The sequence below is a fragment of the Stegostoma tigrinum genome, chromosome 6, assembly GCF_030684315.1.
Source record: "Stegostoma tigrinum isolate sSteTig4 chromosome 6, sSteTig4.hap1, whole genome shotgun sequence".
Classification (NCBI taxonomy): Eukaryota; Metazoa; Chordata; class Chondrichthyes; order Orectolobiformes; family Stegostomatidae; genus Stegostoma; species Stegostoma tigrinum.
This window is the reverse complement of record NC_081359.1, coordinates 70,509,044-70,523,846: the sequence shown is the minus strand read 5'-3', so window position 1 is coordinate 70,523,846 and position 14,803 is coordinate 70,509,044. Positions and strand designations below refer to the sequence as shown.

The 14,803-nt window shown below is 42.9% G+C and overlaps 1 protein-coding gene across 8 annotated transcripts in view; it reads right to left on the bottom strand.

Annotated features, from left to right (window-relative positions):
• atm (ATM serine/threonine kinase) overlaps window positions 1-14,803 on the bottom strand; it is a 173,081-nt gene that overhangs the window by 123,631 nt on the left and 34,647 nt on the right. For 7 of the 8 annotated variants that reach the window (XR_009445848.1, XM_059646635.1, XM_059646634.1 and 4 more), the window contains exons 13-18: window positions 14,202-14,433; window positions 12,920-13,045; window positions 6,977-7,096; window positions 5,908-5,997; window positions 970-1,135; window positions 211-410 (exon numbers count right to left, since the gene is read on the bottom strand). Coding sequence is in view for 7 of the 8 variants with exons in the window: in XM_059646635.1 (XP_059502618.1) it covers window positions 211-410; window positions 970-1,135; window positions 5,908-5,997; window positions 6,977-7,096; window positions 12,920-13,045; window positions 14,202-14,433 (934 nt within the window). In the remaining variant the exon portion in view is untranslated. Of the gene's footprint in view, window positions 1-210; window positions 411-969; window positions 1,136-5,907; window positions 5,998-6,976; window positions 7,097-12,906; window positions 13,046-14,201; window positions 14,434-14,803 lie in introns of those variants that run through there. The other variant, XM_059646640.1, reaches the window with a different exon arrangement.

The following is a 14,803-nucleotide window of genomic DNA, read 5'->3' as shown; positions in this document are numbered from 1 at the left end:
AAGAATAAATAGATATTCTGAATATAAAGATGTGATAAAGCATTAAGACGACTACTTTGGCTCCAAACACTTTGCTGGTCACTGTAAAGAATTTAACACAGGAAGCATTCATTTTTAAAAATTTATTGAATTTTGTTTTAGGAAAAGGGAGAAGCAGAAAACTTTTTGAAATCACTGTATTAAAATATTACATTGTGTGGTAACACCTACCATGTGCAAGTGCAGAGATTTTGAAATGCTACGATCTGTATCTTGAATTAACATTAACAGTTTTCTTCGAATATCATCAGACCTGAAAGAAAGCACATGCATCTGTCCTGCTGCTGTGCAACAGCAGAGAAATCGGAGAATGTCAAGGAGAAGAAAATTGTGTTTTGTCAAATTCTCTTCAGCTAAAATGCTCTTGGCTCCTGCAAGAAGTTTGAAAATCATGAATAATGTACAGCATAATGTCACTTGTTCACTCATTTAATAAACTAGCATAGAAATTAAATTAACAGAATACTAAAATGGGTCCATACTTTGTTTCCCAAAAAATGCTAATTTAGAAGTACCGATGCAGTCTCAAATGTTAATTTATCCTCTTCAATCATAATTGTATTTTGACTTATTTCACAATTGTGGAATCAAATCTTATCATTTCTACATAGCTGGTCACACAATGCTTTGTTACATGCCCAAGCTTATTGAGGAAGCTATTGAACCACAGCAAGTATAGTTTCTTAGCCTAATATTATCTTCACCAATCATCCATATAGACCAGGCCCGATCCCTTTCCTGGTTTTTCGCTTGTTAATGTAAGGATACCAAGATATACTGAAATATTCCCATTAATGATCAACTGACACAGCACAGATCATGTATCGAACTCACAACTTTCTTGGTCTTGGTGGTTAAACACCTCCAGCCTTAAACTCAACTGTTGGGCATTAACTGGACAATATTCACTATCTAGCTCAAATATCTTACCTGTCACTACCAGCGAATCGCTGCTGTCGCTACAGTCATCTACTTCAAAGGTTTTGTCATTATCATCAAAAAAATCCCCAGATCCACTTCCCTGTGCTTCCCTGAAACTGTCTTCAATACAATCCTTGACTTCCCCAGCATCATGAGATTTTCCATTGTTGGCTGCCTGAAAATTTGGAATAAGTAATTAACACATTATTATTCTTTATTTAATCCAACTTTCAGTGAAAATCATTAACAGCATGAAATACTTCAGCACAAAGTTGAGTTTTTCAAAACAAAAATGCACATTGCTTGAAGCAGTTTCAAGAAATATTTTGGTGTAGTGGAGGCTGCTTCTTTATATCGATGGCTGGTTTAATTATCAGCAACAAAAAAAGTGCATTTATTCTAAAGGAACAATTTGAAATAATCTACAGGCCTCAAAGGATGTGTAGTGTAGCACATCCAGTTTGCTTGGGCGGATAAGCTGTACAGCCCAAAGTAAATGTCTACCTCTGCCAGATGATTTATGATGTCAATAGAGGCCTGCAGGAACATTGTTTCAATGCCTTTTACCATAACACCATGAGATATAGGAGTAGAATTGGGCCAAAGCCTACTAATCATGGCCGATATATTTCTCAGCCCCATTCGCCTGCCTTCTCCCTGTAATTTTTGATTCCCTTCCAATCTATTTCTGTTTTACATTATTTCAATGACTTGACCTCCACAGCCTTCTGTGGCAAAGAGTTCCACAGATTCACCACCATCTGGCTAAAGAAATTCCTTCTCAATAAAAACCAAAAGAACTGGAGATGCTGTAAATCAGGAACAAAACAAAGTTGCTGGAAAAGCTCAGCAGGTCTGGCAGCATCTGTGGACGAGAAAACAGAGTTAACGTTTCAGGTCTGGTGACCCTTCCTCAGAACTGATGGTGGCTGGGAAAACATCAGTTTATATGCAGAAAATAGGGAGGTGGGGAAGGTAGGGAGTAAACGATAGGATAGAGCCCAAAGAGAGAGAAAGACAGTTGGACAGACAAAGGAGTTGCTAACGATCAGGCTGGGAGGGTGAACAGTTGTTAATGGGGACTGTTCGTGACTGACAACAGGGGGTAGGTACTGGCAGGCTATGTGGTAACAAGGCTTGGTGTGTGGGGGTGGGGCGCGGAGACATGGGGGAGTTTAGGCCCTAAAATTATTGAACTCAATATTGAGTCCGGACGGCTGTAGGATCCCCAAGCGGAAAATGAGGCGTTGTTCCTCCAGCTTGCGCTGGGCGTCACTGGGACACTGTAGCAAGCCGGAGACAGAGATGTTGGCCAGGGAGCAAGGTGGTGCATTGCACTGTCTGGCAACAGGTAGTTCAGGGTCTTTTCTGCGAATAGAACGTAGATGTTCTGTGAAGTGGTCACCAAGTGTACGCTTCGTTTCCCCAATGTAGAGGAGACCACATTGTCAGCAGTGAATGCAGTAGACTAGATTGCTGGAAGTGCAGGTGAAGTGTTGCTTCACCTGGAAGGTATGTTTGGGGCCTTGGATACTGGGGATTGAGGAGGTAAATGCGCAGGTGTAGCACCTTCACCGGTTACAGGGGAAGGTGCTGTAGTGCTGTGGGGACGTGTTGGGGGTGAGGGAAGTATGGACCAGGGAGCCAGGATGGAGCGGTGGCTGCTGAAGGCGGACAAGGGGGGGGGAGGGGAATATGTGTCTGGTGGTGGCATCTTGCTGGACGTGGCAGAATGGCGTCTGGTGATCTTCTGGATGTGGATGCTGGTGGGATAGTATGTGAGAATAATGAGAACCTATCGCTGTTGCGGAAGGGAACAGAAAGGGTGAGGGCCGAAGTGCAGGAGATGGCTCAGACTTGATTGAGGGCCCTGTCGACAACGGAGCTGGGGAATCCTCAGTTCAGGAAGAATGTGGACATTTCGGAGGCTCCCTTGTTGAAGTTGGCCTCATCTAAACATATGTGATGAAGACAGAGGAACTGAGAGAATGGGATGGAGTCTTTACAAGTGGGGTGTGAGGATGTATAGTCCAGGTAGCTGTGGGAGTCGGTGTGTTTGTAATCGATATTAATGGCCAGTTTATCCCCAAAATGGAAACAGAAATGTCGAGGAAGGGAAGGGAGCAGTCAGAGATAGACCAGGTGAAAGTGAGGGCAGGGTAGAAATTGGAGGTGAAATTGATGAAGTTTTTGAATTGTTGACAAGAGAGGGAAGCAGCACCGATGATATCATCGATGTATCGGAGAAAGAGTTATGGTTGGGGACTGGAATAGGACTGGAACAAGGAATGTTCCACGTATCCCACAAAGAGACAGGCATAACTTGGGCCCATGTGGGTACCCATGGCAACCCCTCTTACCTGACGAAAATGAGAGGAGTTGAAAAAGAAGTTGTTGAGGATGAGGGCAAGCTCGGCCAAGTGGAGGAGGGTGGTGGCGGGTGGGGATGGTTCAGAATTTTGCTCCAGAAATTCCTTCTCAACTCAGTTCTGAAGGGTCATCCATTCATTCTGAGGCTGAGCCACTGGGTCCTAGTGTCTCCAAGTACTGAAAAAATTTTCTGCACATCCACACTACCCGAGCCTTTAGAGTATTATGTATGTTTTGATCAAATCACCCTTCATCCTTCTAAAGTCCATCTATTACAGACGCACAGTCCTCAATTGTTCCTCATATGATAAGCCCTTCCCAGGGTCATTACTGTGAATATTCTTTGCACCCCCTCCAAGGCCACCAATTCCTTCCTTAGGTATGTGGCCCAAAACTGTTCACAGTACTCCAAATGCAGCATGATTAGAGTCTTATACAGCCACGGGGGCAGTACATCCCTGCTCTTGTACTCTAACCCTCTTGAAACGTATGCTAACATTGCAGTTGTCTTCCTAACTGCCAAATGAACCCTGCAGGTTAACATGAGTAAAGGATTCTTAAGTCCCTTTGTGCCTCAGATTTCTAAAGCCTTTTCCCATTTTGAAAATAGTTTATGCCTCAATTCCTCCTACTAAAATGCATAACCTCACACTGCCCCACTTTGTATCTGATCTGCCACTTCACTGCCCACTCCCCCAACTTGTCCAAGTCCTTCTGCAGTCTCCCCGTTTTCTCAACACTATCTGTCCCTCCACTTTTTACATTCAACATAAGCCTTTCAATCTTTAGGGTGTCTGCTGTAAAAAATACAAAATATAATCAAGATTAAAATAATGACATGGATTTAAATACACGTATCCATTTCCTACCTACTAACCTCATCCCACCTCCTTGACCTGTCCGTCTTCCCTGGACTGACTTATCCCCTCCCTACCTCACCACCTATACTCTCCTCTCCACCTCTTCTTTTCTCTCCATCTTTGGTCCGCCTCCCCCTCTCTCCCTATTTATTCCAGAACCCTCTCCACATCCCCCTCTTTGATGAAGGGTCTAGGCCCGAAACGTCAGTTTTTGTGCTCCCGAGATGCTGCTTGGCCTGCTGTGTTCATCCAGCTACACACTTTGTTATCTTGGATTCTCCAGCATCTGCAGTTCCCATTATCTCTGATGCTAAACTGCAGATGGGTTTTCATTCGGTAAGATATAATGCAATGCAATCCTCATTTGGAACAATGAAACGGCACAAGAAACCCATGGCAAAGCCAGGTCTTTTCTTACCCAGAGCCAGAAAGCAGGTGTCATTGATGCTAACACTTAGGCTTATTAACATAGGTGAAAATACAATAAACTGGAAATCCAATTTATTACAAAGCAACAGCAGAAACCAAGCCAAAGAGGATATGTACTTGGCAAAGTTGTAAAATCAGTTCATCCCAACTGAAGATGGCACTCCTAAGTGTGCAGAACTCAAGAGCGTCAGCAAAGCTCTTCTCACCAAATCTCGACATAGAGCTGAATTTAGGACTGAGGATGAGGATGCTAAAAACTTGAATTATTGTCCCCAAAGTAAATTTAATTCCATTAGCAGATGAAATATAATCACCTCCATTTAATGAAGGTGAATGCATTCAGCAAGATAATTTATTCAGTCCTGCATACAGCAAACAGTGATTCTCTATAGATAACAGCGTTAAAACATCCAAAAGACAACATTAAGTTTAATCCCTGTTTCAAATTATCATTAAATGAATACAAAGGTAAAGTCGCCATAGTCCAATCACAGGGCTGCTCTCTTATCAGGGAGCGACAATTGGTGGGTCACTTAGGGGACACCATGCCTCATAACAAGGAAAGAGGTTGAAAAAGCAAGTCTTTATTGTCATCTCAGCAGTGCAGGAATTGAATCAAGCTGTTGGCTTCACTCTGTGTTGCAAACCAGCCGTTCAGCAAACTGATCTGACTGTGCCCCTAACACATGAATAGAGGAACAATGCTGTTTTGAGGTGTGTTGAAATTGCCAGCAATTAACTCAACAAGTAGAAAATACACATCACAATTATTGTTTTCACTGGCCACCGTTCAAAGCCATCAAAAGTGGCCCCAAGCTATGATCCTAAGGGGAGAAATGCAATTATCCCTGTTTAACTGCGTGGTCCCTCTATATTTAACTCATAGCAGCAATTGTATAAGATTGGGAACCAATCCTCAGTTAGTAATCAGTGAAATTGTTTTGTTGTCTCCATGTAGAAAGTTTAGAAGGGCCTAAACATACTAAACCCCTTGGCTCCAATGACCTTCTCAAATTCTAAACTCTTCATATGACTGGTTGAGTGGTGCACGTGCAAGTTTCAGCTTTTGCCAAAAAACAAGAGTCTAATTTAAAAGGGTCTCTGTACTCATTTAAGAAGTAGCTTTTGGGATGGGAAAATAGCATAAAAGTTTCAATGTGGTTATAACATTTTGCACTGTTGTATATAGCAAATTACAGTGTACTAAAATCAGGTTATATAACTAGTAACATATTTTAAAACATTAAACTTGCCGATCAGCCTTGGAACCTTGCAGTTAATATCTTACCAGTTGCTTACAAATCTGCACTAGATCATTCATAAATCTTGCTGAGATAAGTTGAAGGAAGAGAACAGATGAGCTTCTCTTTGCCCAGGGCTGTTAAAATAATAATAAAATACAAATTTATTTCTGGGGGAGCAAGGAAACACTAATTGTTATGGGTCATCTTTGAGTATTTAAGAATATGTAGCAACTTGGAAAGTGACTGCTCTTCAGACAGAATACTTATTAGTAAAGCTAAAAATATAAAGATACACTTGGCTACAAATTAAATAATGTGAAAAAACTAATACTCTGAGCATAGTTGAAGTAAGACATTCAGCCTATTGAATGTGTCTTGCAATTCTAGATCATGACTGAAAGCAGTACTTTATCTAGGACAAACTTCTTTACAGGAGAATGGTTTCTGTTACGTATGTAGAAATGGTATTGAAATAACTGCAGAGAAGCTGGTATCCCATCACCAACCACACCCCTCCCCACCCCCTTTATTTACTTGTACACAGTACACTGGCTGTGGCTAGCAAGCTCAGAGTCAGTTCCCTGAATTGAGGACATTCTAATCTCCTGGTAATATTGGTCATGCAGGGCTTTCCTGTTTGGCCCAGGTTAACAACTCCAATCAAGGACCTCACAGTCAATGTGCTCTAGCTGGTTCCAATCCCTACAGGTGGCCTGTCACAGCAATATCCTGTAGAGTTGGTTCAGCGAAGAACATTGATAAGAACACCAAGGGAATTCTTTGTTCTTCTCTGAATAGTGGAATGGAAGTGATCTTATCTATATGAACATCAAAAACAGGAAATAAACTAGAACCTTGCTTCATCATAACTGAAGATGACACTCCCAAATGTGCAGAACTCAAGAGTGTCTGCAAAGCTCTTCTCCACAAATCATGGCATGGAGCTGAACTTAGGACTTATGACTCACGGATGAGGATGCTAAAAACTTGAATTATTGTGCCCAAAGTAAATTTAATTACATTAACAAATGAAATATTATCATGTCCATTTAATGAAGGTGAATGCATTCAGTACTGCACAACATGAATATTGGACTGAACTTCATTAAGTACCTTAGTGAGAGAGTGTAGACATTTGGTGCACACAGTAACCATAGTTTTCATGCCTTCTAGCTTGTCATTAAGTTTGTTTTTGGCTGATGAAATGTATTCACCGGCAGCCAGTATGAAAGACTAAGAAGCAAAAGAAATCAACTTTATTCACAAAAAATATTTTGAGTAAGGATTTCTCAAACACACTGAAAACGATTTTACAATTCCCAGTTCTACCTGTGAACAGAAGCAATATATCCGGAGACCATGCCAGTCCAGACAAACATGTGCTTTAAATTTAAATAAAAGCCAAAAGAACTGCAGATGCTGTAAATCAGGAAAAAAACAGAAATTGCTGGAAAAGCTCAGCAGATCTGGTAGCATCTGTGAAGAGAATGTCAAACTTAACGTTTTGGATCTGGTGACCCTTCCTCCGAACTGATGATAGCTGTGAAAACGTCCGATTATATGCAGAAAATATGGTAGTGGGATAGGGTAGGGAATGAACAATAGGATACAGCCCCAAGAGAGAGAACAGCAGTTGGATAGACAAAGGAATTGATAATGATCTGGCTAGCAGGGTGAGTAGTTGTTAATGGGGGGCAGTTAGTGAATAACAATAGGTAGTGGGTATTGGCAGGCTATGTGGTAACAAGGCCTGATTATGTTGTGTGGGTGGCCTGCAATATGTCAGAGCTCGGCCCTCCAATAACTGAACTCGATATTGAGTCCAGAGAGCTGCAGAGTCCTCAAGCAAAAAATAAGGTGTTGTTCTTCCAGCTTGTGTCGATCTTCACTGGAACACTACATAGGGCCAGAGGCAGAGATGTTGGCCAGGGAAAGGGTGGTGTGCTGAAGTGGCAGGCAACAGGTAGTTCAGGGTCTTTTTTGTGAGCAGAACATAGAGCAGTCACCCAATCTACACTTTGTTCCCCAATGCAGAGGAGGCCATACTGTGAGCAGTGAATGCAGTAGAGTAGATGCTGGGAAGTGTAGGTGAAGTGTTGCTTCACCTGGAAGGTATGTTTAGGCCCTTGTATAATGGGGAAAGAGGAGGTAAATGGGCAGGTGTTGCACCTTCGTTAGTTGCAGGGGAAGGTGCCGTGGGGCTGTCGCAGGGGTGTTAGGGCAAAGGAAGAGTGGATCAGGGTGTCCTAGATGGAATGGTCTCTACGAAAGCCGGACAAGGGAGGGGAAGGGAATGTGTGTCTGGTGGTGGCAGAAATGGTGTCTGATGATCTTCTGAATGTGGGTGCTGGTAGGATGATAGGTAAGGACAAGGGGAACCCTAATGCTGTCGCGGAAGGGAAGAGAAGGAGTGAGGGCCGAAGTGCAGCAGATGGGTCAGTCCAGGTTGAGGGTCCTGTCGACAATGGAGCTGGGGAATCCTCAGTTGAGGAAGAAAGTTGCCATTTTGGAGGCTCCCTTGTCAAAGCTGGCTTCATCTGGACACATACGACGGAGACGGAGGAACTGAAAGAATGGGATGGAGTCTTTACAGGAAGCAGGGTGTGAGAATGTATAATCCAGGTAGCTGTGGGAGTCAGTGGGTTTGTAGTGGATATTAGTGGACAGTCTATCCCCAGAAATGGAAACAGAAATGTTTAGGAAGGGAAGGGAGGAGTCAGTGATAGACCAGGTGAAAGTGAGGACAATAGGAAGCAAAAATCAATAAACTTTTCTAATTCTGGACAAGAGAAAGAAGCAGCACCGATGATGCCATTGACATATCAGAGAAAGAGTTGTGGGTGGAGACTAGAATAGGACTGGAACAAGGAATATCCCATGTGCTCCACGAAGAGACAGGCATAACTAAGGCTCGTATGGCTACCCATGGCCACCCCTCTGACCTGAAGAAAATGCAAGGAGATAAAAGAGAAGTTGTTGAGGGTGGAGACAAGCCCAGCCAGGTGGGAGGGTGGTGGTGGGTGGGGACAGTTCACGCCTTTGCTCCAGGAAGAAGCAGAGCGCCACAAGACCCTCCTGGTGGGGAATGGATATGTAAAGGGTTTGCACGTCCATGGTGAAGAGGACGCAGCTGGAAGTTTTGAACTGGCATAAGACATCAGAGGAATCACAGATACACATGGGTAGGACTGGACTTGGGGAGAGAAGACTGAGTCAAGATAGGAAGAGATGAGTTCTCTTGGGCAGGAGCAGGCTGAAGCAACGTGTCCGCCCAGACAGTCCTTTTTGTGGATTTTAGGAAGGACGCAGAAGCAAACAGTGCGAGGTTGGGGGACTATCAATTTGGAAGTCGGGGGATGGGGCGGAAGGGTCACCAGATGAAATGAGATCAGTTACAGTGGTAGATGCTACAGTGTGATGTGTCATGGTGGGGTCGTGGTCCAAGGGAAGAAATGAGGAGATATCTGAGAGTTGGCGTTCAGCCTCTGCAATGGTTCCAAACTGATAACTGATCCAAGATAATAAAATGTGAGGCTGGATGAACACAGCAGGCCCAGCAGCATCTCAGGAGCACAAAAGCTGACGTTTCGGGCCTAGACCCTTCATCAGAGAGGGGGGATGGGGTGAGGGTTCTGGAATAAATAGGGAGAGAGGGGGAGGCGGACCGAAGATGGAGAGAAAAGAAGATAGGTGGAGAGGAGAGTTCCCAAGCGGAATATGAGTTGCTGTTCCTGCAACCTTCGGGTGGCATCATTGTAGCACTGCAGGAGGCCCATGATGGACATGTCATCTAAAGAATGGGAGGGGGAGTGGAAATGGTTTGCGACTGGGAGGTGCAGTTGTTTATTGCGAACCGAGCGGAGGTGTTCTGCAAAGAGGTCCCCAAGCCTCCGCTTGGTTTCCCCAATGTAGAGGACGCCACACCGGGTACAGTGGATGCAGTATACCACATTGGCAGATGTGCAGGTGAACCTCTGCTTAATGTGGAAAGTCATCTTGGGGCCTGGGATAGGGGTGAGGGAGGAGGTGTGGAGGCAAGTGTAGCATTTCCTGCGGTTGCAGGGGAAGGTGCCGGGTGTGGTGGGGTTGGAGAGCAGTGTGGAGTGAACAAGGGAGTCACGGAGAGAGTGGTCTCTCCGGAAAGCAGACAGGGGTGGGGATGGAAAAATGTCTTGGGTGGTGGGCTCGGATTGTAGATGGCGGAAGTGTCGGAGGATGATGCATTGTATCCGGAGGTTGGTGGGGTGGTGTGTGAGAACGAGGGGGATCCTCTTTGGGCGGTTGTGGCCGGGGTGGGGTGTGAGGGATGTGTTGCGGGAAATGCAGGAGACGCGGTCAAGGGCGTTCTCACCACCCGAAGGTTGCAGGAGCAGCAACTCATATTCCACTTGGGAACCCTGCAGCCCAATGGTATCAATGTGGACTTCACCAGCTTCAAAATCTCCCCTTCCCCCACCGCATCCCAAAACCAGCCCAGTTCGTCCCCTCCCCCCACTGCACCACACAACCAGCCCAGCTCTTCCCCTCCACCCACTGCATCCCAAAACCAGTCCAACCCGTCTCTGCCTCCCTAACCTGTTCTTCCTCTCAGCCATCCCATCTTCCTACCCCAAGCCGCACCCCCATCTACCTACTAACCTCATCCCACCTCCTTGACCTGTCCGTCTTCCCTGGACTGACCTATCCCCTCCCTACCTCACCACCTATACTCTCTCCACCTATCTTCTTTTCTCTCCATCTTTGGTCCGCCTCCCCCTCTCTCCCTATTTATTCCAGAGCGCTCACCCCATCCCCCTCTCTGAAGAAGGGTCTAGGCCCGAAACGTCAGCTTTTGTGCTCCTGAGATGCTGCTTGGCCTGCTGTGTTCATCCAGCCTCACATTTTATTATCTTGGATTCTGCAGCATCTGCAGTTCCCATTATCACTGATAACTGATCCACTCTTCCTTCACCCCTAACACACTCCACCCACAGCACGGCAGCACCTTCCCCTGCAACCAGCGAAGGTGCAACACTTACCCATTTATCTCCTCCCTCTCCACTATCCAAGGGCCCAAATATACTTTCCAGGTGAAGCAACACTTCACCTGCACTTTCCAGAATCTAGTCTGCTGCTCACAATGTGGTATCCTCTACACTGTGGAAACAAAGCTCACACAAAAGACCCTGAGCTACCTGTTGCCTGCCACTTCAATACACCACCCCGTTCCCTGGCCAACATCTGTCGCTGGACTGCTGCAGTGATCCAGCAAAACTCAATGCAACCTGGAAGAACAACACCTTGTTTTCCGCTTGGGGATCCTGCAGCCTTCTAGGCTCATTATCAAGTTCAATCATGTTAGGGCCTAACTCTCCCATGTCCGAGTCCCTCACCCAACACACATCAGGCTTTGTTATCACCTAGCTATCATTACACACTACCTATTGTTAGTCACTAACAGTCCCCATTAATAACTACTCACCCTGCTAGACAGACCGTTATCAACTCTTATTTATCCAACTGCTGTTCTCACTGTTCAGGCTCCATCCTATCGATAACTCTCTATCCCATCTTCCTCCCTTCTTTTCTGCATATAAATGGACATTTTCACAGCTACCATCAGTTCGGAGGAAGGGTCACCAAACTGGAAACATTAACTCTGATCTTCTCTTTACAGATGCTGACAGGCCTGCTGAGCTTTTCCAGCAACTTCTATTTGTGTACGTGTGTTAAGTTCCTGTCCCAATTTACCAGTGTGGCTATATACAACCGCTGTTACAGGTCTGCCCCTCAAGGCTGCACTGGTAAGGTAAGGATAAACGTGGAGCACAGCTACAGGTTTGTAGCTGCATTCCTCTTTCGCAAATCTCAAAGCCTTCTGGCTGCTGGTGAGTAGAGCAAAAGCATCCCAGAATACACAGCACAGGTGACACAAGTCAGATGATGTATCTCTTTCACATGCAGACTTCTTCAATCCCTTTGAAGGCAAACTCAGTGAGGCAAAACCTGACACAAATCATGACGCTGATTTATTTCACAGGGACAGAGCTACTTAAGTCAATAATTATAATCCAATAGCACTTAGATCAATAAATATAAATTGCCATGGCTAATGATACAAAATAAAGAGCGTCACACATTACTGTACGGCAAACCCCTATCTTGCTTTAACAAAATTTGAACAAAATTTGATCAGTTCACCAATATTATACCAAGGTTCACGTACAATTACAGTGATACGGCATAAAATTTGAAAAAAAAAGCATGATTTTGATATTTCTTTATTCTCTTGTTCCAGTCTTTCTAGTGTGAAGTGAAATTTAACTGCAGATCTTAATTAACTGTGAGAGAAGTGGTTGTAATAACTCAATTCAAGCAACCCAAACAAAATTAAGATAGACCACACATAAACATTGCCAAAAAAAATTACTAAAAATTATAATTATTAATAAAAGTGGGGAAAAGGCAATCCAGTTTTTTGAACAGATTTTAAACTCCACTAGGAGAGACAACCAAATTGACAAATATAACTGCATTTATTATTGAGCATTCCACAATTGGCAAGTTTCTGTTTTATTCAATCTGAACTTTTACATCAGTCTCACTACACAAGTCAAAACTGTTTAGCACATTTAGCCTCTGAGTTATATTGTTAAATAATGTCAAGTGCAAATATTTTTGAATTGTGGGGGCCAGACAAGAGGGGCTAAGAAAGAGTAAACAGAGATTTTCAAACACAGAAAAGATAAAAGAGAGCAAAACAAGAAGGTACGGGTACGTACACACACACACACATACACACCCCTCCATCCATCAACAGAAAAATCTGAACCAAACTTCAGTACTGTAAATTTACTAACTCTACTATCATTAGTACGAGCCTAATGTCAATAATGTTTTCTTCAAAATGAAATAATGGTGAAATGCTGTTCTTGAAAGGCTTTCAAAATCATTTTGAAGGGAGTAAACTAACTTATTTTAAAGAAATTACACAACAGCATCAGCATCTATGTGACAGCCTTTGATATGGTATTCGGATTAGATCAAGAACGCAGAAACCAGACCTCAGTAAAATACCTTTGCCTTCTGAAACAGAACAGATGCACGTGCATCATCCTCACTGATGACAACAATATCAGAATAACACTGGAGCACACCGGTGATGAGGTTTGCACAGCGAACCTGGCATTCTGGAGGAGCCATCTAAAAGCAATAAGTAAAATACTTAAGTGATTCGTGGAGACATGAATTGTACATTAATGCAGTCAAGATACCAAATCGTCTACTTGTTCTAGATAGAGTTTTGCTAGGACTGCAGAAGTTAACAATTATAAATGATTTTTACATGAATTTTATGTTAATCAGTTAACAAAATTATTCATTCGTTAACACTTTGTCCAAGGAGAGGTCCTGGATGTCAGCTGATACTTCATTTTCAGTCATCTCCTTGGCTGTTTTGTTTGACATTGCCTTCCACTCTCAAGAGGATGAGGAGACAGGTTCTAATGCACTATTGGCATTATTCTAAGTCACATATTATCTATCTAAGCTACCAGCTCCACTGTTATTAAATAGGGTCAAATTCACTGCCACCACAATTTGCTTGAAACCAGCCTTAATTTAAAAATCCAAGATTGAATACTGCATTTTTTACATTTTTCAAGATTTTCTCTTTAAGGTTTCTCTTCATTTTATATGCTAAATTAAAATAATTTTTCCTATATTTCCTTAGTGGTTTCACTTTATTTTACATGGCTTAATATTTGACATGTATGTGCAAAATGCCGACAGCATATGAGAAATGGTGGAATATAATTGTTTTTGAATTTGTCAAACTTAGCTGCAAAGTTAACAAGTTCCTCCTTCCTTAAAAATAAAGACTCACCTTCCTTCACAGGCATTGAGACTGTACAATATTTCGAAAGATTGCAATGCCTGGAGGAAAATAAGTGTGCTGAAATGTTTTGCTTGGTTGAAGTTTCAAATTTTCAGAAATACCTGAAAGTTGGGGTCAAGTCCTTTCCTTAAATTGGAGGATTTTATGGCTGTGCAACTTATTTTCTTCCCCCAAACGGATTACCATTATGTTCGTAACTCTACTAAAATGAATGTCCAATCAAATGAATAAAAAAACCCCTTCCCTATCTTATATATTATCATCAGCCATGTCTCAATTGTAGCATATGGCTATTAATTGCGTTGGATATTCTGAGGTTATGACACAAATTACGTGAATTCAAGTTCATTCTCCTTCTTTCCTTTCATAGAACGTAACCAAAGCTTGTTTGTAATTCATACTACAAAATAAAGAAAGCTTTGGAAAAAACATCTCCTGCAAGGAGATATTATAAGCACTTACTGCAGCAGAATGCAGACATTCCATTAATGATAACAGATATTCCTCCAGTTTGTCCTTCAAAGTATGTTTGACACTTATTCTTGATGCAGCAGACTTCTTATTTTGAAGTGATACTACAGTGTTACTGTAGTTTAGAGTTTCATCAAATGTTGTTTGCAGGAAAAGATGCTCAGATTCTGAAAAAACTGTGCCATCATTGGCCTCTGGAGCTGTATTTTCTCCTGCTAGGATACTTGGAGGGGACAGAAATGTTATTGTTATTTGTTATTTCTTCACAATGGTAAGGGTAAAGTCATTAAAACTTTATCAGTGATACTAGTCTTAGTTGCACAGCTATTGAATTCTGTTGTCCTCTGTAGAATTAAGGTAACATATGTGCAAGGCAACTCGGCCTCTTGTATCTGCTCCACCACGTAAGATCATGGTCAATCACTGATCTGGAAGTAACCTCAAATCCACATTCCTGCCTACCTCCATAAATATATTCAACTTGCTTATCAAAAATCTATCCACCTCAGCCTTAAAATTATTTAGACTCTGCTATAATGTGCTTTCTGTTAGGGAGTCTTTACACCATTCCTTCAGTGACTTCTTCACCCAAA